Raw genomic sequence first — 24,848 nt, 5'->3', positions numbered from 1 at the left:
TGGCTGGTGGACTCAAACTGCCAGCCTCTTGGTTAGCAGCCAAGCTCTCAACCACTGCGCCACCAGGGCTCCTGTTTATATATATACATATAAATAAATAATAAAACCACAATAAATAAAATAATGATGATGATGATGGTGGTGATGGTGATGATTCCGTACCTACTGTGTGCACAGGCCAGGCCTGCCGAGGTTGTCCTTGGGGACAGAGGCCACCATGTTTGTGTCCCTGGGGCTCGGAAAAGGGCGTGACATATCGTTTGTGCTCAAAAAAATGATGGGAAGTGGGGAGGGAGGGACCATCTGTGCAGAGCGGCAGGAGAGCAGACAGATAATCGAAACTGCTCCCTTGTCAGCATGGAAAGCAGGAACCCTGGGAGCTGACACAGAACCAGCGAGGCTGTGCGGGAAGCTGCATAGCACTTAGGTGGAATCGTCCTCTTTAAAAGAAAATTGCCTCTCAGCCAGGCAGTCGTCAATGCCAAGTGCAGTCCACAGCGGGGGGAGGGGGGGAGGCAGGTAAAGAAACGGGACCACTACAGGCGACTCCAAACTCCTATCAGGTATGGAAGGTGAGGGTTTGCAACGTTTCCTTGGGCAAACCTCAGTTTAATATCGTGCAAGGAGAAAGAGCTGAAACACTTCACACACCCTGTGGAAGAGCCTGACGCTAAGGATTTTTAAACGCGTCTTTTAAAAGGCCAGGACAGGAATCCATGGCATGCCCAAAGCCATGAGAATGCAGAGGTGCTCTCACCTTCCAGGAGGCGCGGTGCAGGAGAGAGAAGGGAGACCCCGTGCTGTGAGTGTGTGCGTGCATTCACGCGTGTTCATGTGTATGTTCATGTGTGTGTGTGCATGTGTTTGTGCTGTACTCGTGTGCGTGTCTGTGCACATTCACGCATGTATGTGTGCATGTGCGTGTGTGTACGTGTGCATGTGTTGGTGTGCATGTGTGCATGTGTGTGTGTGAGTGTGTCCAGGAGCTCTGCAAGGCAGCGGACAACACCAGGCAGACTCCATTTAAACCCGACTTTCCACAAGTTCTTCTTGCCATGTCCCCCCCACCCCGCCACCAATTCTTCCACCAGCGTCTCTCCCAGACCCTGTCCTTTCCTCCACAATCCTTTTCACAATTATAGATTAAGAGTGTGTCACCTTTACCTTGTATATCAATGTTCACTACGGCACTGCTCACAAGCACCAAAATGTGGACACAACCCAAGTGTCCATCAACAGATGGTGGGTAAACAACACGTGGCCCATCCATATGGTGGAGTATTATTCAGCCACGAAGAGAAATGAAGTTTCTACAACATAGGTGAACCTTGAAAACATCATGCTGAGTGAAATCAGTCAGACACAAAAAGACAAATGCTAGCTATCCCACTTACGTAAATACCTAGAACAGGCCGGTGCACAGAGGCCACGGTTTACTGGTGGCTACCAGGGGCTGGCGGAGAGGGAGGTGTTGCACTGAGTTAAGGCTGATTTTTTTAAAAATTAGAAACAAATCAGGTGCCAGGGAGTCGATTCCGACTCATGAAGACCCCATGTGACGGAACAGAACTGCCCCAAAGGGTTTTCTAGGCTGTAATCTCTACGGGAGCAGATCACCAGGTCTTTTTCTCCCAAGGAGCTGCTGGGTGGATTCGAACCACCGACCTTTCAGTTAGCAGCTGAGTGCTTGGTTGTCGTGCCACCAGAGCAGTTAACGTCGTCAAATTGCACACGTAAAAATCGTTCAAACGGCAAGTTTTTGTTATATATATTTTACCGCAATAAAATTAAATTAAAAAAATAAAAGAGTGTGTTACTGTCTTGAACCTCTCTCTTGCTTCTGTCCTGCTGGCATCTGTCGGGGCAGCGCAGGGCCTGGCACAGCGTCCCTGGGACAGAGTGGGGCCCCTGTGAAACGAGCAGAGCAGGAAAGTGACAGGAGAGAGTTGGGGGCCGTTGGGGAGGGCACAGCCCAAAGCTGGGTCCTTTCCGCTTGGGTGGGCCCTCCTCTCCTGCCGTGAGCCTCATCTTCTGGAATCGCCGCCTAGAGTCCTCCCCTAGAACGCTTTGGGAGTAAGCCTGCAAGGTGTTTGCAGTTCAGTGCTGCACACGGTGACTTTTCTCCAGTTTCAAGTTCATTTGAAATCAGGCAAATGCCTCCTCCTGGGGGATATTCTGGCAGAATCCTTCACTTCCTGCAGCCTCTCCTCAGGACGGCGCCAGCCTTCCAAGCAGCCGTCCCCAGGTGAACACAATCGCCGGCACCATAAGTTATTTTAACGTAGACATCACTTTAAACTAACCTTTTACCATCTGTTCTGTCCTTTAATAACAAACGCAAAAGAACATAACTCTCCGTGGCGTCATAAAAGTGAGGTCATGGTGGAGATGCCTGTCTGTGTTACCGGATGCTTCTGCCATGGTTTTCTCATTTTCCAGACACAAATCCGGGGGAAATGGCTCTCCCCTGGCCTGGTGCATTCACTCACACACTATTTCTTCTTGGTTTGGTCAACCACAGGGGATTCAGAGCATTCTGAGGGCTGAAGAGAGAGCCCGAGACACCCACCGCAAGTGGAAGCCTGCCGTATTTCAGAAGGCCCCACTGAATGGCGCCTTGAGGGTTAGGGAAATGAGGCCCAGTGGTCAAAATATAATGAGATTTCTTTGCAAAAGAGGGGAAAAAAATTATTTTTAAATATGTGGGTTTTTTTTTTCCAGAGTTATATAATTAAATTTCCTTATAAAAGATGAGTAGTTTGGCCCAAAAAATGTAGCCGTGGACACATGGGAGTCCACTATGTCTGCCATCCGGGCCTCTAGAGACAAGCTGCTTACAGTCGTCTTGTCTCCAAAAGACTGTTTCTGGGAGGAGGTGGTCTCCTGGGTCCAATTCAGATACTATTTGAGGGCCTCCTGTGTACTCAGGGCACCCTTCTCTTCACCTCACGTTGAAGCAGGCTTGCAAGCTCACCAGCCCTTCTAGGACCTTCCGCACTCCCAGAGGGCCGAAGTGCAGCTTTAGAAGCAGCCAGCCATGAATTCTTCACCTTAATCACTCAGTTCTCTCCCCACTGGCGTTTGGTCTCCTTGTCCGTTCTCGTAGCACATGTGCCAGGGAGGACAACAGCTTTCTCCGTCTCATTAGATTGCGAGATGCCCGTGTGCCCTGGTGACAGAATCTTGGTGGAAAACACTCCATGGGTGAAGAGATGGATCCCACCCATGGAGCGTGGCCATAATGGCCGCCAGGAAGACCCTTCACCTGCTGCTTGTTTCCCGGTACTCCACCAGGGATTGTGCTTGTTGGCATTAGTTATGCCTCGTCAGGGGCTGGTCAGAGAGGACGTCACTGGTGACCTTCAGCTGCAGAGGGAGGTGTGGTGAAACCCTGGGATGGGCCTCTTCCTGGGATGCCCAATGCTGTTAGTGGGACAACAGGCAGGAGACTGGAGGCAGAGGACCCAGAGTGTCATTGCAGCAAGTGGAAGCGGGGGTGGGGGGGGCAGCTGAGATGAACAAGCCAATGCTGAGCATTCTGGGGCCTGGGGGCAGTGCAGGGGTGGCTGCTGAACACAGGTGTCTGACCCCTTGTCCAGGCACTGGCCACTCTTTCAGTTGTTCTGCTCAAAACTCTGCCGTGTGCCGTGAGCTGCTCAGAGCAGAGTCGGGAGGAGCCCCACCTGGTGCGGGGGTGGTGAATCAGGAGCCAGAGAGGGAACAGCCCTTCCCTTTTCCCAGAACAGAGTTCCTCACAGCCTCTGTGTGTGTGTGTGTGTGTGTGTGTGTGTACGTGAATGTGCAGACATAAGGGAAAAGGCTGCAAGTCTGTACACGTGAAAGGTGAGCTAGAGCCCGTGTATGACCCGTGTGTGTCAGGGTGTGAACACACACACACTAACGTGTACATCTGACCCAGCACACAAGCAGCCCCCAAATCTATATTGACCTATACAATGTCCATGTAATGAAAACTTCATCTCCTTCTTACTGTTAGGGAAATAGTTGTTTCTTTTTCGTGTCCTATTGCATTGGCAGAAAAAAAAAAAATTTTTTTTTTTTTTCTGCATTGGCAGGGATGATGTTAAATAGTCTTGGGCTGGTTGGCGTCGTTGCCACCCTGCTCATTCATCTGGTGGGAGAGACTGTATAGTGTTTCACCAGGAGGTGGTGGTTTAAGAAAGACTGCTCATTGTCACATGTCTTTTGAGCCCCTGTAGAGACTGCCCTGTGATTGTTGTTATAGAAACAGGTTGCCTAATGAGAAACCATCCTTACGATTCTGAGATGAGTCCTACAGATAGCCATATGTATTAGGCCTGACGAAGGAGGTGCTTAGTTCACTGATGAATCCCATTTACCAGTATTTCAGCTTGGCTCATCACTCCTACATCTGTACGTGGACTGGTTTGGGCACCTAACAACAGTTGCACTGTGAACCTGTCTCTCCACTTAGCAAAAGAGAAAAAAGGAACAACACGTGGACCGGTTGGCAGTGGTCTTACTTTGTACGATGATGGTTAGATGGTATCATTTTCTCTCTCTTCTTCTCTGTTCTAGAAAAGCTGACCTGTCCCTGGGGTGTTTTCGAAAGATATTCCTTAGGGAAATAGTGGTCTTTTCAAGTTTCTTCCTTCTTCTTGTCAAGTTTGGCAGTGTATATTTTCTCCAAAAAAAAAAAAAAAATCAAGTTTATAAAAATTTAAATGTGTTAGCATAAACTTAGAATAAAATGCAAAAAAATTCTTATTTTTTCCTCTTAATTAAATTTGCCAGAGGTATATCTGTCTTATAGAGGGTTTGGGTTTGTTTTTTTTCTGAGTATAGCTCTTAAATGTACTTATCAATACTTCTGTTTTTCTGTCTTCAGATTCGGCATTTTCTGTTTTCACCTTTATTACTCTGGTGTTTACTACAGCCTGCGTTATCACTGCTTTTCCTTCTTGAGTGGAATGCATAGTTCATTTCACAGAATTCTGTTTTAACGATGAAAACATTTAAAGTTATGAGTTTGCTTTGAGTCAAGCTCCAGTCTCATTCTATGGTCTTCACTGTGTAATAGTCTTTTCTTCACTGTTACTTTTAAATAGCCTCTAAACTTACTTTTGATTATATTTGACCCAATGGTTATTTAAGAACATTTTTAACTTTCTAAAAGGTCCTTTTTTTTTTTTAGGTTTTCTCATTAAAGTTTAATTGCATTGTTCTAATAAAAGGTCCCAGGTGATTTTTGCCTTTTTTCTTTTTTAGATTTTCACAGTGGTCTATTTTATTATAAAATGTCGTAATGGCCCCATGGGCTTTGATTTTAAAAAGCTGTATTTTCCAAAGGTGTACTCAAAGTTGAATGTAAGCCCATTAATTCCACGTTATTGACTATACCTTTCAAAACTCTGCCTTATTTCCCCACCCGTCTATCAGTGTGTTGTACTGTTATGCTGGAAGCTATGCCACTGGTATCTCAAATACCAGCAGGGTCAGCCATGGTGGACAGGTTTCAGGTGAGTTTCCAGACTAAGAAAGACTAAGAAGAAAGGACTGGCAGTCTACTTCCAAAAAAATTGGCCAGTGAAAACCTTATGGATAGCGCGTGGAACACTGTCTGACATAGTGCTGGAAGATGAGCCCCTCGGGGTGGAAGGCACTCAAAATATAACTGGGGAAGAGCTGCCTCCTCTGAACAGAGTCGACCTTAATGACATGGTTGGAGTCAAGCTTTTGGGACCTTCGCTTGCTGATGTGGCACCGCTCAGAATGACTCCCACCCAGTTGCCGGATATGCAGGTCTTCACTGGGGGTGTGTGTGTGACTGGGTTTCCATCAACACTTCCTTATCATTCTGAGAGGTTTTGTTTCATCTAAATGACTGTATACACCTTATTTTTAATTCTGAGGAGCCCTGGTGGTACAGTGGTTAAGTGCAGGGCTGCTAATCCAAGAGTAGGTGGTTCAAACCCAGCTGCTCCAAGGGAGAAAGACCTGGTGATCTGCTTCTACGAAGAGTGCAGCCTCGGAAGCCCAATGGGGCAGTTCTACTCTGTCCTGTAGGGACGCTGTGAGTCGGAATCGACTTGACAGCAACGGGTTTGGTTTTTTTGGAGTGTCCTTTTTGTGTCCCCCAAACTTGTTCTTGTTAGTTGCTGTCTGTCTAGTCAGCTCTAACTCATGGGAACCTTATGTACAACAGAATGAAACATTACCGGGTCCTTCCTCATCTTCCTGATGGCTGGGTATGTTGGAGTTCATTGTCGTAGCCATTGTATCAATCCATCTCATGGAGGATCTCCCTCTTTTTCACTGACCCTCTACTTTACCAACCATGACATCCTTTTCTAGAAACTGATCTTTCCTGATGACCTGTCCAAAGCAAATGAGCTGAAGTCTCAGCATCCTCACTTCTAAGGAGCATTCTGGTTGTATTTTTTCTAAGAGTGAGCCCCAAAACTTACAGGTATCTAATTATCTGATAGAAAATGATGTATTGGGTCACCCTGCCCTACCCCATATAAAACATGGACTTTGGAGTTATCTGGGCTCTTTTCATTTCTTCTCCCGATTCTCAGTTTTTGCCAACTTACTTTGGCAAAGCGAACAAAACCAGTTGCCATTGAGTCAATTCCATGTCATGGCTAGTCATGAGTGTCAGAGGACAACTGTGCTCTGTGGGGTTTGCAATGACTGATTTTTTGGAAGTAGATTGCCAGACCTGTCTTCTGAAGTGCCTCTGGGGGGATTCAAACTGCCAACCTTTTGGTTAGTAGCCAAGTGCTTAACTATTTGCATCACAGAGGGATTTCTTTGGGATCCAGATAACCATCATTAAATTGTTATCACTATAGAATACAGCTTCTCTGTAAAAATGTCTTTGTATCTGTATATAACTCTGTAACTATATTGATGACAATTTTAGTGTTAAATTTCTATTTCTGAATACTAGCCACTGGCCACTTTATGTCACCGCCCCCATTCTCGAGACCTCAATTGCAAGTTACCTCCCGGGGGACTGAATCATATCTTCAAGTGACTTTGTCAAGAAGAGCAAGAAGATGGGATATTTCCTTGGTCTCTGCAAGTCCATAAGCATCTGTTGCCTTCAAACACTAGTGAAAACTTGGCTGGGTGTACATGTATTGGGTCCCAACCTTTTCCCTCAAAATTTGGCAGATGTTGCCTTCTTGTAGCTCATGTCTCCCTGTGCCATCTGAAGCAATCATTTCCATTCTTTTCCCTACTCCATCCTGCGTCCTAAGGTCCCCTTAGCCCCATTTCCCATCACCTGATGAGCCACTTAGGCCCCTGGGTCCATAGTTGGTGGCGCTCAGTAAATCCCTGACAGCTGGCTGCCCTGCCAGTTGCCAAAGATGAGTGAAGGTTTGGAGGTGGCTCAGCTGTACCTCCAGAACAGCCAGGTGCTGGGAGCTCGGGGGTGGGGTGCATGTACGAGGCCCCCGTTCCAGGCTGCAGGCTGACACCCTCTTGCTCTGCTCCTCCCTTTCAGATCCGGTCAGACAAAGACAACGACATCCCCATCCGGTACAGCATCACGGGCGTAGGCGCTGACCAGCCTCCCATGGAGGTCTTCAGCATTGACTCCATGTCAGGCCGCATGTACGTCACCCGGCCCATGGACCGGGAGGAGCGAGCCTCTTACCATGTAAGTGTCTGCAGCTGCCCTGGCCTGCCCCTGCGCTGGCTGTGAGAGGAGGACTTGGTTCCCAGGTGGTTCTAGCTGTAGCCTGTGTCAGAATCGCTGGAGGCGTGGCTAAAGCACAGGTCGTGTCTCACTCAGAAGGTCCAGGGGGCACCTGACCGTGTGCACTGCTAACGCGTCCCGGGGTGCTGCTCCTGCAGGCGAGGGCCGCACTGGACCACTTGTCTAGACCTCCACCGCCTGATCCCCAGGAGCATGTTGTGTCCTTGCTGCTTCACCCTCTGACGGAGCGAGATTGCACTCTGAACCTCCAGGCCACCACCTCCGCTAGTCCCTTTCTCAGCGGCAGCCCTGTGGGCCCTCACTCCCTCTCCAGTTCTTCCATGTGTGTCCCCGTCTCCTCTCTTCCTCGTGACTCTGTCTGACAGCAGGAAACCAGCCCCAAGACGAGGCAGGTACCCAGGCCGTCGCAGCTGTGCCTGGGGAAGGGGCCATCGACAGGAGAGGGCCTCACTGACAGGTGCCAGCAACAATTTGCCTTCCTCCGCCTCACTGATGCAGCTGAGGGGAGAGGGCGCTGGACCACAGGTGGAGGAGCTGGGCCTCCACTCCCTCCGCTCTCTCGGAGGCTCTGCCTCCTCCAAATGGGGGTGCACTCATGGAGGGGGCACGGCACACAGACCAGAGCCAGGATGCCTGATCCGACCGCACTCCCCTCTCCAGGTGTGAGACTGAAGGCAAACACTCAGCCTTTCCTGCCTCGGTTGTCTCTCCTGCAAAGTGAGGTGACAGCCGGAGCTGCTGCATGTTGTTCTGAGGACTCGGGGTTCATGTGTGCAAAGCGCTTAGACAGACCCGCTGCCAGGTGAGGGTGGCGTAACGGCGGTGGTTATAGTAGGTCTGAGCTGCCAGCTCCTGGGCTGCAACGTGGAAGCAGAGGTGATTTAGAGAGGATGGTGCCCTCAGCCCCTGCACTGATGCTGCAGCATGAACTGGACCTGATCTCACTGGGCTCAGCTGACTCACTGCCTCTCGTGTTTGCTGGCTGTTTGTCTTGGGGTTATTGTCCTCTTCCTCCAGTAGAGACTGGCTCTCTGCAGGCAAGCAACTGTGTCCCCAGGTTCAGGTTCAGCCCCGTGCAGGGGCTCAGTAATGATCAATCAATCGGTGGGAGGGAGGTAGTCTGCAGGAGGAGGCTGATTCTGTCGTTGGCAGCGATGCCCATCCCCAGCGGTCCCCTGGTGCCCCGTTAGAAGTGGGGTGCTGGGCTGAGTAGACCCTGGGGGCCCCCATCAGGAGGCCAGTTGGTCTGTTCTGCGCCATGAGGATTTTCCTCTCTTCTCAAACTGGCTGCCCGAGTCCCAGGCAGCTGCAGCTGCATGTGGATGAGAAGATGTAGCACACCCAGGTAGTTTCCTCCTTAGAGCAGAGCCACAGGTGTGCAATCAAACTCAGGCTTGTGGCACCTGACATCAGCTCCCCAGCTCACAGGACTCAGACATCCCTCTTCAAAGCAGCTCCCAAGAGAAGCTTTGGCCTATTCTTGAGACTCTTCCCCTTTTTCTATGCCACCTCATCTTCCATCTACCCGTTCACCTATCCCGCCATCCACCCATCTACCTATCCAACCATCCACCCATCCATCTAACCATCCACTCACCCATCTGTCCATCCACCCATCCATCTAACCATCCACTCACCCATCTGTCCATCCAAACACCCATCTGTCCATCCATCTATCCATCCATCCACCTATCCATCCAAACTTCCACTTATCCAACCGTCTGTTCATCCAACCATGTAACAGTCCATTCATCCATCTGTCCATCCATTCAACCATCTGTCCATCCACCTATCTAACCACCCACCTAACCATTTACTCACCCATCTGTCCATTCAGCCAACCATCTGTCCATCCATTCATCCATCTGTCCATCCATTCACCCATCTGTCCATCCATCTAACCATCCATCTGTCCATCCATTTGTCCAACCTTCTGCCCATCCAACCATCTGTTCATCCATCCATCTAACCATCCATGCATCCATCCGTTCATCTATCCATCCAACCACCCATCTGTCCACCCACCGACCCATTCATCCATCCAACCCTCTGTCTATTCACCCATCCATCCACCCAGCACCACTTGGCCCCTCACCCTACAGGGTCCCCTCCAGTCACATCAGGACCTCGTCCACAGAGTGCTTCGCCTCCAAACTGCCCACCTAAGGTGGCCATTTGCCTGATTAAATCCACCTTCTTGACATTTAGGCAGGTTTTTAATTATCTTGGTCACTAAAGGAAGCCCGCAGTGCCTTGAGCAGCACCACCCCCTTCTCTCTTCTCCCAGGACCTGAACCTCAGGGCTGGCATCCACCTCTGCTCTGGTTTCTCGCTGGGATGCTGCTCCTGGCAGACGCATCCCTGGGGGTCTTGGGTTCAAGCACTGGTCCCTTCAGGGAAAGGGTGGCCCTTGGCATGGCCCCTCTGCTGCCCTCCCGGCGGCCCCCAGCATTCCCAGGGCAGGTGCTGAGTTGCAGTCGGGGTCTTCTCCCACCTGTTTCCTCTGGACCCTTAAGAATCTTTCTGCTGAAGAAAGTCTTTTGCACCAAATGTCAGGCCCAGCTCAAACCCTTCCGTGAGACAGAGACAGACAGACAGAAAGACAGATGGACAGAGAGAGGCAGAGACAGTTCCCTCTGCTGTCAGAATGTAAAGCAGATCTCTCTGTCTTCACCCCTCCTCTCTCTCAGTCTCTCTCCATCTCTCTGCCTCTCTGTCTCCATCTGTCACTCTCTCTCTCTTCCCCCAGGCCTCTCAGTCTAAATGCACTTGCTGGCAGGCAAGGGGTGCCAAATCCCAGTTCTTGAGGGCATTACAAGCCTGTGTTGGTGGGGACGCGCAGCCCAATTGGAAAGCTGACAGGCATGTTTCAGATGATGTGACAGCAGAGAGGATCCCCCCTGAAACTGTGGGCAGAGGGGCAACCCCTCATTTGTGAATCCCCAGCACGTATATCTAAAATTTTTTAACCAAAGCAAAGTTGGGTCACAGTGAGCCTGGCTCTGCAGTGCAGCCTTCAGATGTGTGGGACCTGGGGAACAGGGTCCCTCCCCGATCCAGCCAGGCAGGGTGCTTTCGAGATTTGAAGAATTGGGGTGCCTGGGAAATGCAAGGCTGCACCTGGAGAACCTGCCACAGGGGATGGCCGCCTCCTTTTTGTATATATTCCTTTCTGGCAAACTTGGAGCTCCAAACTAGCCTAGTCCTGGGTGTTCTGGTTTGGAGTGTACTCTGCATATTCACACCCAAGTCTGCAGGCTGGGCCGCAGTGGGGGCTGAGGGACCAAGGCCCCCATGCCCGCAGACATGGCCCGTCCGAGGAGCAGCCGGGGGTCAGGAGTGCAGCTAAGCTCGTGATCATCCAGGCTTCAGTGGACAGCCCTCGGCCCCTCCATCACCACGGCAGGAACTTCCAATCCACCAAGCACCAGAGTGGCGCAAAGGGCCCTGGCTCGCACTTTGCAAACACCTTGGTTTATCTATGATCCTTTCTGCCTGGTCCGTCTCCAAAGCTGGACAGGCACCAGGAACCAACTTGATGACACCTAACAACATAAAACAAACAATAACACACATAGTTCAACCATGTGTACAAGACTAAATGGGCACACCAGCCCAAAAGCAAAGACGAGAAGGCAGGAAGGAACAGGAAAACTGGACAAATGGAAATGGGGAACCCGAGGTTGAGAAGGGGAGAGCTTTGACGCATTTCAGGGTTGGCAACCAATGTCACAAAACAATATGTGTATTAATTATTTAGTGAGAAAGTAATTTTGTGCTGTAAACTTTCACCTAAAGCATAATAAAAAAGAAGAAGCAAGCCTTCGTGATCCACCTCTGACAGGCCACAGCCGTTTGAAAACTCTACGGAGCACGGTTCTCCTCTAACACACACAGGGTCACCATGCATCGGGATCAGCTTGACAGCAACTGGGTTTTTGGTTTTTTAACTGTGGAAGGGACAGCTCACGGGATTCCCAGCCACGGGGATCAGCACGGCACATCGTTGGGGACATTTTGGAATTCCACCTACCTCAGGAGGCTTGAATCCTGTTTGGTTTTCCACTGGCTCCTGTGGCTGACAGGGCTGCAGAGAGGGCACCTCCAACTTGGGAGCGTCCCAGCAGTTTCTGGGCACAGTCACTTTAAAAAAAACCAACACATAAACATGAAAATGCATAAAATAGGTACATGAGTGGCCACTGTTTGGGTTGCAAAATGATTCCGTAGAAGCTTCTTCTAAGGATTCCATAAGTAAGACAAGCTGTTGAGTATCACCATATGTTGTCCTCTTGGACAAGCTCTCTGACCTTCCTGAGCCTCAGTTTCCCCGTCATGACAATGCCAACCTCACGGAGTTGTTGTAGGAACTGAAGTGAGCTAATGCCTGCAAATCTCTTCCTCGGAGCCCAGCCCAGAGCAAGCATACAGGAAGTGTTCGCTGCCATGTGGATGGAAGGAGATTTCCTGGGTCCACACAACTTTCAAGGCCCCATGCCTGTCATTGGTCACCTACCCCCAGGGGGAAAGCTGTGGGCCATGTTCACCCTACAAAGAAGAGAGAGCAACCAGAAAAGGAGCGAATTAGAGCCCACACACTTCAAACTCTCCGATCAACCAACCAGACCAAAGAAAACCAAATCCAACTCACGCAGCCTCACATGTTGCAGAGTAGAACTGTGCTCCACAGGGTTTTCTTGTCTATAATCTTCATGGTGGAAGCACACCAGCAAGCCGTTCTTCCAAGGTATCTCTGGGTGGACTTGAACCTGCAACCCTTAGGTTAGTAGTGAAGTGTAAGCCATCTGCACTACCCAGGAACCTTATCGGTCAATAGGCACTCAGAGTTTCCTTCTCACTCCAGTGTAAGACTAAGCCCACATTTTAATATTTTCTGATCTTATCTCCCATGACGAGAATAGAAAGTGCCCCTTTCAACGCATCGCAGGAAATTCATTTTTCGACTGACACGCCGATTGTAAAGCTTGGCCTCCTCGGGGCTGTTTTCTCCACGAAAGCAACCCCCAACCCTGCAGCATTGAGCCCAGCTCTGAGAGGTGCACTGGGAGGTGTCTTTCCCCTGGAGATTTCCAGAAGTACCCAGACAGAATGACAACTTGGGGAAGTGGGAGCACCAGGCGCAGCGTGGAGGCTTTATCTCCCCTCACTGCTTCTGCTGCTAAAGATAGTGCCAAACTTCCACGGTCGTGTTCCTGAGAGGATAACAACTTTAATTTTAGCTCAGAATGACTTTTTCTTGAAGACATCATGACCTTTGACCTGAGCATTATTGAGAGACTGCCTTTGACAAGATAAAGGATAGCTGGGCCAAGAGGCGCATCAGCTGATTTCAGGGGTGACTCAGAGCAGGCCGGGAGGAAGGGATGGGCCACAGTTAGACCAACAGTGAGGCATTGCAAGGTTTTTAAGCGTAAAGGTTAAAACCAACTCTGGGCGTGTGCACAGCCACGTCTAGCGTTGTCTGTGTTTTCTCCATGAACCCCCCGGTTTGTCCCCTGACAACGACATGAGAAAACCTTGAGAGCCTTCTTGCACACACAGATTACAGGGCTGTGGAACCAAACCAAACACAGACGCCCACATGAAGGTGATTCGCCCCAGCATCTCTGGCATCATGGGAAGTAGACACCCATCTCCTGAACCCCAGAGGTTCTCGGAGCAGCTATGGGGAAGTGAGTCACCAAAGGGACAATATGGGGAACTGGTGCGGAGCCTCTAGCTCCAGAGACCCTTGCAGGCCTCTGGCACCGCTGTCTCCGGCACCCTGACTTGGAACAGTCTTACGAAGACCTTGAGTTCTCTTTGTCAGATTTCAGAGGTGACGTGGTTTGGGCAGAGAGCTATGGGCAGGGTCACCATGTACCACAGTCACAGCTAGCCTCTTCCATCTCTAAACCTTGGCTTTTCCCTCCAAAACCCCAGGCCCAGTGGCCTCCAAGGCCTTGCCCACTCTGCCCAGTCCCTGGAGCCCCTCTCCCACAGCTGAGCTCTGGTCACTCTAGTCTCCCAGGCCAGGGACCTCCGAGCTGGCGGTGCTCACATGGGGCCCCTTCCCGCACTCGCCATTCCTCAGGTCCCAACTCGATGTCTGCCCCTCAGACACTCCTGGCCCTCCCCAACCAGCAGGGTGCCGCCCGACACCGAGACTCCACCCCCAAGCTTCCCCTTCTTGTGTCCACTGCCCTCCAGAGAAGGGGCTTGGGGGACATTCTGTCAAGCAAGGATCTGGGGTCCAGCCTGCATCCCCACATGTCAGACCCATGGTGGATACTTGTTGAGTGAATGAATAAATGAATGAATGAACAATCCAAAACATACAGGTGAGTCTGAGCAGCCCTTCTGGAACCTTCCAGCCCAATTTCATGATGTCCCTTTTGACCTTGAGGACATTGCCCCTCTGAAGTTTCCTGGCTCCCCGCTCCCCCGAGCAGTCAGGAGGGGCTTCCAGTCCAACCTGCTCCTGGGGTGGTCACCAGGAGCGCCCCCCAACAGCTGCCCACTCTTCTGTTATTCAGCTCCCTCCCCCGCAGAGAACTAACATAGCAAGCAGAGGGGAAAGGCCACAAGGGTAGACACTCGGTGGACACCCGATAACCTCAGCCCGCGTCCTGGCTTGAGGCCTCTCTGCCCGCCCCCATCTCCTCCCCAGGCCCAGGCCTCTCAGCTGCAGGCATTTAGGGACTCCCCCCTCCAACACGTTGGGCACAACTGGCCTACTGTGGCCACCATGGCAGACATAAGCCTCCCCTGAGCAGGAGGCTGGCATGGAGGACATTCTGGTCAGAGATGCTTCTCCTGTCCCCATATCTGATAATGCGGCCAGTGGAGCTAGGACTGGTCTAAGCAGGCCCAGGGGCCCTATGGGTGTCACCATGGAGCCACTAGGTGGGGCCATGGGGTCAACATCCAGCGTCTTTGTTTTGCCCAATTTCTCCTCTCACGAACTCCTTCCCATTTCTGAGGTCGGAGAAGTCATACGCTGCCCCCAGAGTCCTCCCACTCCCAGGTGCCTGAGCTGTCCCTTGGGGGGTTGGAGCTGTTACTCTCCCCACCCCAATGCTGCAGGCCTAAGCGTCTCTATTGGGGGGACTTGCACCCACTGTCCCCGAGGCAGACCCTCAGCATCCCCATTGGGGGGCCTTCCACCCACTGTCCCTGAGGCACACCCTCAGCATCCCCCCATGGGGGCATGCCAGCGCTGATGGAGCCCATGTTACCTTACAGCTCAGAGCACACGCCGTTGACATGAACGGGAACAAGGTGGAGAACCCCATTGACCTGTATATCTATGTCATTGACATGAACGACAACCGCCCCGAGTTCCTCAACCAGGTCTACAACGGCTCCGTGGACGAGGGCTCCAAGCCAGGTGAGCGCAGCCACTGCTCGGGGCGCATGGGATCTGCTTCCTGGGGTCCTCCAGGGCGGGAGTGGGGGGAGGATCCTCTGAGGAGGCCACTCAGCCTTGCCACAGTGACGCCAACATGGGGCTAACGCTCATGAGCTTACCTGACCAGTGTCCACCAGCCCCCAAGCCAGGGCTTGCTCAGGAGGGGCAGACAGCAGGAGGATGAGGCTCTGAGGAAGGGTGTGGGCTGAGATGGAGAACAGGGGGGCTCCCTGTGGAGGGACACTGAGGGGAGGGGGTGTGAGGGGCCAGCAGAGAGGGGCTGGGGCTGCGTGTGTTGGGAGGGGCCCTGGAGGGGCCAAGAGAGGTATCAAGGCCCTGGGCAGGCCGCAAGGCTGAAGAGAAGGCTGCACGTGTGGGATGCATAAGCCCATGTGTAGAAACCCTCACCACCCCGGGACTAGCCCAGAGCCACCTCCCAGTCGGGGACAATGAGGCTGCATTATCCTGGTCTGGGGCCCTTGTGAGGCACGGGACAGATGGCATCTCTGTGGATCCCATGACTAGGGGAAGGGGCACTTCCTCCCCCTTTAGTGATGAGAGGACTGGGGCCCAAGGAGGGGACGTGGCCCCCAGGCCTCAGCGCGTGTGCCCGGAGCCTCTGTCTGCTCCCAGAGCGGTGCGGGGAGCGGGGGGCATCAGCATCACCTGGGAACTTGTCGGAAAAGCAGGCTCTCTGCTGACCTGCTGATTCAGGTGGGCCTGAGCTCTGGGCCCTCACGAGCCCCCAGGTGATGTTTGAGCCATTTGAGAAGGCAGTCCAGACTGCGCCGTCTCCAGGGTTGGGGAGGGGAGGAGGTGCCCCTGCTTGGGCTGTCAGGTGTAGCAACTAAACACAGGAAGAGAAAACAAACAAACTCGTTGGCATCTAGTCGATTCGCACTCACAGCGGCCCCATGTAACAGAACAGAGAACTGCTTCACCGGGGAGCAGATCGCCAGGCCTTTCTTTCGTGACACCACTGGGTAGGTTCAAACTGCCAGCCTCAAGGTTAGTAGTCCAGTGCAGACTGTACGCGCCACCTGGGAACCTTAAAGCCCGGTTAAATCTAAAGTTCAGATAAACAGGGGACAATTCTTTAGCATAAGTATATACCATGTAGCATGCGGGGCATACTTATACTAAAAAATGACGTGTTGCTTATATGACATTCTAAGTTAACTAGGCATCCTGTCTCTTACCTGGCACCCCCACCCCTGGCTCTCTGAAGAGCACCCTGTGATGGGAGCCGGGTCGGGCAGACGAGAACACAGAGCCCAGAGCCAGGCTCCGGCAGGCCTCAGAGGGTCAGCCAGTGCTGCTCTGGGCAGCGAAGGCAAACATTTATCATGGCGTTCCTGGCTGGAGCTCCGGGGGCTGCCATTTTAACAAGGAGAATTGCATTCTCGATGAATTGTCTTTCAGAATCGCGAGACTCAGGCGAGTCCAGTGTCACCGAGGGGAACAGGATATAACTGTCTCTGCCAGACCTGGCTGATGGTCTCAGCATTCCCCAGAGGATAGGGGGCAGACGCTGGGTGGGCAAATTAGCTAGCAGCCACCGAGGAAAACAAATGGGGCCTGCCAGCAGCCTCCTCTAGAAGGGCTGGGGGCCAGGGTGGGAGCCTGGGTGGGGTGCGGCTTGTTAGCAGAAGCTGGGGCCTCTCTCCCCAGACCCAGAACACCATTCAGAGGCACCTGGGTTTCCTGGCCTTCCTATCACAAATGAAAGCTCCTAGGTCTTATTTTTAAACAAATCAATAGAGAAAGTCTTCCCGAGTGTATAACTGGCTTTACTCATTAGGATAACAAAAGCAGCAAATTGCTGTGTCTCTCCTCCTCGGAAGCCCTGAGAAACCTTTAAGCCCTGAAATCCTGAAGGGGCTATCAGATCACCCCGCTGGAGGGGCCGTTGAAACGCCAGCTGTGCCTGGCTGGAAGGGCCGAGGGCTGGCTTTGGCTCCTGAGTAGTAACTCCTGAATCCTCCCCTTCTGTCCTTGTCCGCAGTCACTCCTAAGGATCCTGCGTGCACTAAATGGTGACTGACTTTCAGAGCCCCTGGGAGACCCCAGAGTCTGTCCATGGTCCCTGGATGAGCCCACCCAGGGCAATAGTGACACGTGTCTTTGTACAGAGGCCATGGTGGAAGACCTTCCCTCACTCCCCTGTCTCCCCCCATGGAGGGTGCGAGAAGAACGTCCAAGTCCAGGATGCCTGCAGTTCTCAGGCAGCAGCTTCCCGGGACTTGGAAACCATTTCTAGACTTTCTTCTCTGATCTCAGTAAATTATAGTAATAGAAAGGTTTTACTCGGCGCCTTTGTGGGATAAGGGAAAACATTGCCAGAAATTAGTCATTATTCCCCACAACACTCGGCTAATGAAGGGTTTCAGTTGTACATTCTAATAGGAGACAAACGGAAAGATATTTCAATATTGACTCAGCCAAATGAGAACCTCTCAAGACTGGGGAGTTCATTTGGGGATGTTAGTGAGCAGACTCAGAGCCTGGGACCCCAAGCGATCCCACGTTCACCCCGTGTCCTTTCCCAGCCCTGGGCGCCCCACATTTTTGTGAACCACTCTGTGGCATGGCTCATCTATGCTCTCTGCCCTTGTTCAGTGCTGGGGTTGATGGGCTCAGAGGGTGTGGACAGCTCAGGATGGCTCATCTGCACTGGTAGAGTGTCACACAGGTAGACCCCTTTAGTACGCAGGTAGCAGAAACCCACCTCAAATGCTCCCAAGAAAGGGGGCTTTATTGGTTCACATAGCTACAAAGTCTAAGGGTAGATGGTAGCTTCAGTATGGCGCTGTCCAGTGGCTGAGGTGAAATTGTCCAGAGTCTCGCTTGCCACTTCTCGATTCCACTCTCCCCTGTGTTGGTTTGTTCTGGAAGGTTCTCCTCTCCTTACGAAGATGGCCCCAGCAGCTGCTGACTTATTCCTAAGCAGCTGACGGCCCCAGAGGAAGGGGCACCCAAGAGCTCTAACGGAAGTCCCAGGGCAGATTCTCATTGGTCTGGCATGGGTCACGTGCTCATCCAGGAACCAATCCCAGCGACCAGTCCATAGACAGTAAGGCTTATTCAAACATGAACAGGGTCCCTTTCTGGATCCCACCCAAGTCACATGGTCTGAGTGGGGGGGGCGGGATGCATCCCCGAGGGAAACCCAGACTGTTGTCCCAGGAGGGTCTGTCATAAGGAACTTTTCCATAAAGAAAGGAGGTTTTGTTTATTTTTAGTTCATCAGAAAGTGGACCCCAAGAAAAAAATCCCCCTGAAATGATATGGGAGGCCCTACAGGGTTTCCACCGGTTCTCAAGGGGGCCCTGGGGTCCATGAGGTGTCTCGGGGCCCCTGGCTGGGACAGAAACGGGCCAGGCTCTGTGCGCCTTGCACCATCTTCCCAAGCGTCACCACGTTCACTCAATTTGTGTACTGGCTTCTGGGTGGGATTTCACTGGAAGAAATGACTTTTTTAAAAAACTTTTTTTTTTTTGAGATAATTGTAAATTCACATGCGGTTGTAAGAAATAATGTGGAGAGATTCCGTGTGCCCTTTTCTCAGCTTCCCCCTGAACACACCACACCAGGATCCTGACGTGGCACCATCCACCCACCTCGTTCAGCTTTCGCCAGTTTCACCTGCACTCATTGTGTGTGTGTGTGTGGGTGTGTGATTATGTATGTGTGTGTGTGTGTGTACATGCGTGTCTGTGTTTATGTATATATATATGTGTGTATATTTTATGAGCGTGAGTGTATCAGAGAGTGTGTATATGTAAGTGCGTGTATATGTGCGGATGTGTGTGTGAGAGTGTGAGTATATGAGAGGGTGTGTGTGAATGTGTGTTTTAATATGCAAATGGCATGGCAGGGGCGACGTCTGACCTCCTCTCACTTCACAAAGCAGAAGGAGAATCAAGATCAACAGCCCAGGCTGATTGCTATGAGGCAGGGGTCAGACATGCCTCCTCCCTTCACCACCTTTACCGATTCTGACACCAACCGTCTCTCCCACGGCACCGTCTACTTCTCTCCTAGTTTCGATAGTTTGTTACAATGACCACGCAGAACTCACAGACGATACTTACAGAGGATACTCATAGTTGTGGAGTTCATTAGGGAAGTAACAGGAACACTCAGGATACAGTCCTTCCATCAGGGCAACCTCTTCTCAGCCGTGCCCACTGGCAGGCCTCTCTGGCTGCTCGGCCTCTGCCCTGCTCAGGCAAGTGTTGTAAAGCTCTTTTAGCTCTGCCAGGAAGTGCCCAGAGGCTCCTACTCCACCAGGAAGCTTCCTGCCCAAAGGCACTCAGCTCTCTTGCTCAGCTCTGTGGGCCGGGAAGCCCACTGCACCTTCTCCTGCTGGTCTCTCCTGCCGCTATTTCTCTGCCACCACTTCTCACCACATTACAGCTTCCTGTCTCTCTCTCTTTTTCTGTCTCTTGGTCTCTTCATTCCAGGAGCTTCTCAGTACAGGGATCCCAGGTCCCAATGTCGTGCTCTGCTCCTGGTTCTTCTTCCTTGGTGATGGTGAGATTCTCTCTTCCCACCTCTGGAATGGCTCATTTTAAGCCTAGCGGGATGGCGAAACTGACCACTCCCTTCCATATACATTATTTGCATAGTCCCACCCCCACATATGTGCCATGAACTTTATTTGCATTCTTCGCAAGCTATCCAGTCCCCTTGGTGGGCCACAGTTACCTTATTCGCACAGTCCCACCCCATCACTTGGGTGGGATTTACAAGATCGTGGTGAGAAAAGCCTCACAAAGCAACCCATTGGCCTGCAGTGAGTATAGAGTGTGTGTGTGTGTGTGTGTGTGTGTGTGTGACTGTAGTTACGTGTCTATGTGTGTTTGGTTGTGTATTTAGTTCTATGCAATGTTATCACATATTTATATAATCTAGATTTGTGTGACCCCCCACCACAGTCAAGGTACAAAACATTCCATCACAAGGACCACTCATGCTACCTCCCTGCCCCTGCCCCCGACCTCTAGTAACCACTAGCCTGTTCTCCAGTTCTATAATTTTGTCATCTCAAGCATGCTTTAGAGATGGGGTCATACAGTGTGCGACCTTTTGGGATTGGCTTTTTTCACTCAGCGTAATTCCCTTGAGACCCATTGAAGTTGTTGGGTGTATCACTGGTCCTTTTTATGGCTGAGTAGTATTCCACGATACGGTGACCACAGTTTGTTTAACCACTGAAGGACATCTGGGTTGTCTCCAGGTTTGGGCTGTTATGTGTAAAGCTGCTATGAACATTTATGTACAGGCTTTAGTGTGACGTAAGTTTTCATTTCTCTGGGATAAATGCCCAGCAGTGCAATTGCCGGGTCGTGTGTTAAGCATGTGTTTCTGTTTGTAAGAAGTTGCTGTACTCTTTTCCGGAGTGGCTGCACACCATTCTACATTCCCACCAGTCGTGCGTGAGTGATCTGGCCCCTCCAGTCCCCGTGTGAGTGGTCTCCCTCCTCCAGTCCCCGTGTGAGTGGTCTCCCTCCTCCAGTCCCCGTGTGAGTGGTCTCCCTCCTCCAGTCCCCGTGTGAATGGTCTCCCTTCTCCAGTCCCCATGTGTGAATGGTCTCCCTCCTCCAGTCCCCATGTGTGAGTGGTCTCCCTCCTCCAGTCCCCGTGTGAATGGTCTCCCTCCTCCAGTCCCCAGGTGTGAGTGGTCTCACTCCTCCAGTACCCCCGTGTGTGAGTGGTCTGGTGCCTCCAGTCCTGGCTGGCATTCGATGTTGTCACTGTTTTTCACCTTAGCCATTCTGACAGGGTGAGTGGCGATGTCTTCTTGTGGTTTTCGCCCGCGTCTCCCTGAGGGCTCATGCCATTGCTCGTCTTTCCAGCTTGTTTGCCATCTGTATGTCCTCCTCAGTGAACTGTCTTTTGTTTCTTTGGCCCATTTTTTCGTTGAATTGTTTCTTGGTTTTTTGAACTGTTGTGTTTTTAGGGTTCTTTACATGTTCTAGATACAAGTCCTTTGTCAGATATGTAGTTTGCACATATTTTCTCTCAGTCTGTAACTTTTCATCTTCCTCACAGAATCTTTAGCAGAATAAAAGTTTTATTTGTTTTGGTTTTTATGAGGTCCAATTTAACAATTTTCCCTTTTATGGATCAGGGTTTGGCGTCATTTCTAAAAAGTCTTCACGAAGTCCTAGGTCCCAAAGGTTTTCACTTATGGTTTTCCTGAAATTTTTACAGCTTTTTTACATTTCACATGAAGCCCTCAAATCATTTGGAATTAATTTTTGTGTAAGGTGTGAGATTAAATCAAAGTTCGTTTTTTGGCCATGAACATCAGTTGTTTGAGCTCCATTTGTTGAAAAGTCTCTCCTTCCTCCACTGAATTGCTTTTGCTCCTTTGTCAAAGATCATTTGGGCATATTTGGGCAGGTCTATTTCTGGACTGTCATTAATCTGCTGTTGATCTCTGACACCACAGTCTTGATAACTGGAGCTACGAACTAGGCCTTCCCATCGGGCAGGAGAGATGGCTTCCAAACAAACGCTGGCTGTCTCCGTGGACTTCCCAGGTGGATGCCACGTACATAGTATGTGGGCTTTTGTGTCTGGTTCCGTGCCAGTGCCGCCTGGTGCCCTCGGGCAAATCCTCAGCTCTCAGTCTCCTACATCATCAGAAAGCCAGAGGTAATTACTGTACCCACCTTGTGGAACTGTGGGGACTAGGTGGGGCATCCAGATGGGGCTCCTGACAAACAGGTGCTGCTGGCCATTCTTAACAGTGTTGTTATTTTTTTTTTTAATTTTGTTTGTTGGCGTTGAGAATACACACAGCAGAACACATACCAATTCAGCAGTTCCTACATGTAAAATTGAATGACATTCTTCGAGTTATGCAACCATTCTCACCCTCCTTTTCTGAGCTGTTCCTCCCCCGTTAACATAAGCTCACTGCCCCCTAAGGTTCCATCTAATCTTCAGAGTTGCTGTTGTCGGTTTGGTCCCATATAGATAGATCCTGAAAAGAGCACAATGCTCAAGGCAGACATTCTTTACTGGTTAAGCTACACTGTTGTTTGGTTTTAAGAAGACTTCAGGGGTTAACATCATGGTTAATATTAATAAAAAAAAAAAAATAGGTATTAACATATCCATATTGTTAGAAATTTCTACTCAAAATACGAGTTCACACCCTGATTCTGCTGAGTGGTGTTCATCAGATGGAACCCCTCGGTAAATACAGCTCACTGAAAAATCACCCCTCCTCTTGCCCAGCGTGAGCTAGAGGCACGCCCCAGCCAAGGAGCTGGCCTTGGACTGCTGAGCTGCAAGGGACCAGTTTACATTGCGGTGGCCCACGGCCAGTGGCCTGCAGATGTCAGAGTGCACAGCCCAGCAGCCTGGCCTGGGTGGGTCGCTGTCCGAGGTGTCCTTTTGCTCCAGAGCCCCCAGCGGGCTCAGGCTGAGGAGGGACTCCCTGAACCCCACCCCACCTTGCAGCTTCCTCCCCTTCCCTGTACAGTGAAGCCGGAAGGCATTGCAGAGACGGTGACCTAGCCAGCCCAGGGGAGCCCCTTGGTGTCTGCCAGAAGCCAGACACAAGCCCACATGTCCCCTGTGGATTAAGGTCCCTGAGCTGCTTGTCCTGGAGCCAGCCCCTCCCATGGGTCCTGGTACCCAGCGGCTGGCTCAGGAGACCCCCCGGGGACCCGTTGAGAGAAGCAGACACAGCTTGCAGGACAAGTTCTCGACCACAGCAAATGCCTTCCTGCCCCTCAAGCTCGTCTGCCTGCGGCTCCATGCAGACCTCTAGTCAGCACGCCCATCTTTAAAAGGCCAAGTTCTGCCCCTTTGAACTTGGCCTCGCCAAGAAGAGCCCAGCGACAGGTAAAAAATAGTGGCTGCTGTCCCCTGACCTGAGTCCAAGGGCCTGCAACAGCCTGTACCGCCCAGCTCTTTTCCAGCAAGAACTTGGCTGCGTGGAGGCTTCTCTGTCCTCAAAGGTGATCCCTGCTGCTGTGCCCTGAGGGCCGGACCAGGAGGAGCTCTCCGCAAGTTCAAGGCCAAAGGATGTGCCTTCCCCTGAGGACTTGACTGCACTGCAATCACAAAAATACAATGGCTAGAATTTAAATGGATGATAGAGCTGATAGATACGTAGATAGATGGGTAGGTAGGTAGGTGGATAGGTAGATGATAAATAGTTGATTGATAGATAATCCACAGATACACAGATAGATAGTTGATAGACAGATAGAACCAGCCCTGCAGCCCATTGTCCTCGCTGGTAGAACTTTCCAGAGGGAAATACAGAACTGCTATCAAGTCCCTGGGGCAAGGGGACACACCACCCTCTTGTCATTAGGGACAAACCACCCCCAAAAAAGACGCCTCTGCTCTGATTATTTTTACATAAAGAAGGCTACAATTGCAATTCGCTGCTTTCCTAAGCCCTGGTAACAGCAGGAGGGCCTGCATTACAAGTTTGGAAATTAACGTTGTTCTAAAATATCAAATGGCAGAGAAATGCTGGTGCTGCGGTGAAGCCACAGAGACCCTCCTCTACCCAATGCAGAGTTCCTGCTTAAACAGATGATTCGGTTAGCGGGCCTGCTGATTTATTTACTTTACGTCTATTCTGTGGAGGTCCCCCTGAGATTAATGCCACGGCCGAATGCGCAGATGGCACCAGATATTTGAAAGTCATCTGAATATTAAGAATTTAAATCTTTAGCCTCCGTGATTTGAGCAGAAAGCCAATTATGGGACTGAATTAGTTTTCAAATTAAACTGCAATTTAAGGCTTGTGAAATTAATCCTTTAAGGCGCATGGTAGCATTGGTACGTGAATTACTGTGAAGAGCCCAGCCACGGCATTCTGCGCTCTCTCCCCCTTTACCTGTTAACGCAGTGAGCACCAAGGTGCCCACCATACGGTAAGGCAGCCTGCTCAGCCTTCTGCGTGGAAGGCGGGCTTTGCCTCAGCTGATCAGGGGAGAAAACAAAGCGCCGCCTTTGTGGTTCATTTGTTAGGAAAAATCCAAGGCTTTGTGCTGGCAAGAGGAGGCCTCCGGAGAAAACCCTAGGAAGACAACATGCCTTTTGCTGTCTGAGCCCATGAGACGGGGATACTACTTAACTCGCCACATCAGTGCTGGTGCTGCCGCCATGTGCGCTCAGCAGTGGTGGGCACCAGGGAGATTAAAATAAAAAAACAACAAATTACCATGGAGCCAGCCCCCCACTCATGGCAACCCCGGTCCCGCTCCATCCTCTTGATAGGTTGTGGATTGGACCGTTGTGATCTATAGGGTTTTCATGGGCTGATTTTCAGAATAGTTTGCCAGGTCTTTCTTCCTAGTCTGTCTTAGTCTGGAAGCTCTGCTGAAACTTGTTCAGCACACTAGCCACGCGCAAGCGTCCAGTGACAGACAGATGGTGGCTGTGCATGAGGTGCCTTGGCCAAGAATGGAATGTGGGTCTCCTGATGGAAGAGGAGAATTCTGCCAACGAACCACTACTGTCCCCGTGTTTTGTAATTAGCCGGGAACTAGAGGGCAGTTCTTGTTGCCGGTGAGTTAGATCCTGAGCTGCCACCCAGCCCAACGAGGGCCCCACTGCCCCCCATTTCAGGGCAGGCATCTTCTCTGGGGCTGAGGGAGCGGGAAATTCTTGAGAGCAAGAGCCTCAGCGACAACCATGACTCCAGAATATTCTCTTCTCTCAGCTTCTCCAATCCTGAGA

The 24,848-nt window shown here is 51.1% G+C and overlaps 1 protein-coding gene across 1 annotated transcript in view; it reads left to right on the top strand.

The window, feature by feature from the left end:
- LOC126067531 (cadherin-4) overlaps nt 1-24,848 on the top strand; it is a 709,326-nt gene that overhangs the window by 624,108 nt on the left and 60,370 nt on the right. Inside the window, exons 5-6 of the mRNA XM_049869539.1 lie at nt 7,499-7,654; nt 14,960-15,104. Coding sequence (XP_049725496.1) covers nt 7,499-7,654; nt 14,960-15,104 — 301 coding nt within the window. The remainder of the gene's footprint in view (nt 1-7,498; nt 7,655-14,959; nt 15,105-24,848) is intronic.

This window comes from Elephas maximus, chromosome 25, assembly GCF_024166365.1.
Source record: "Elephas maximus indicus isolate mEleMax1 chromosome 25, mEleMax1 primary haplotype, whole genome shotgun sequence".
Classification (NCBI taxonomy): Eukaryota; Metazoa; Chordata; class Mammalia; order Proboscidea; family Elephantidae; genus Elephas; species Elephas maximus.
This window is presented reverse-complemented; position numbering and strand designations above follow the sequence as displayed.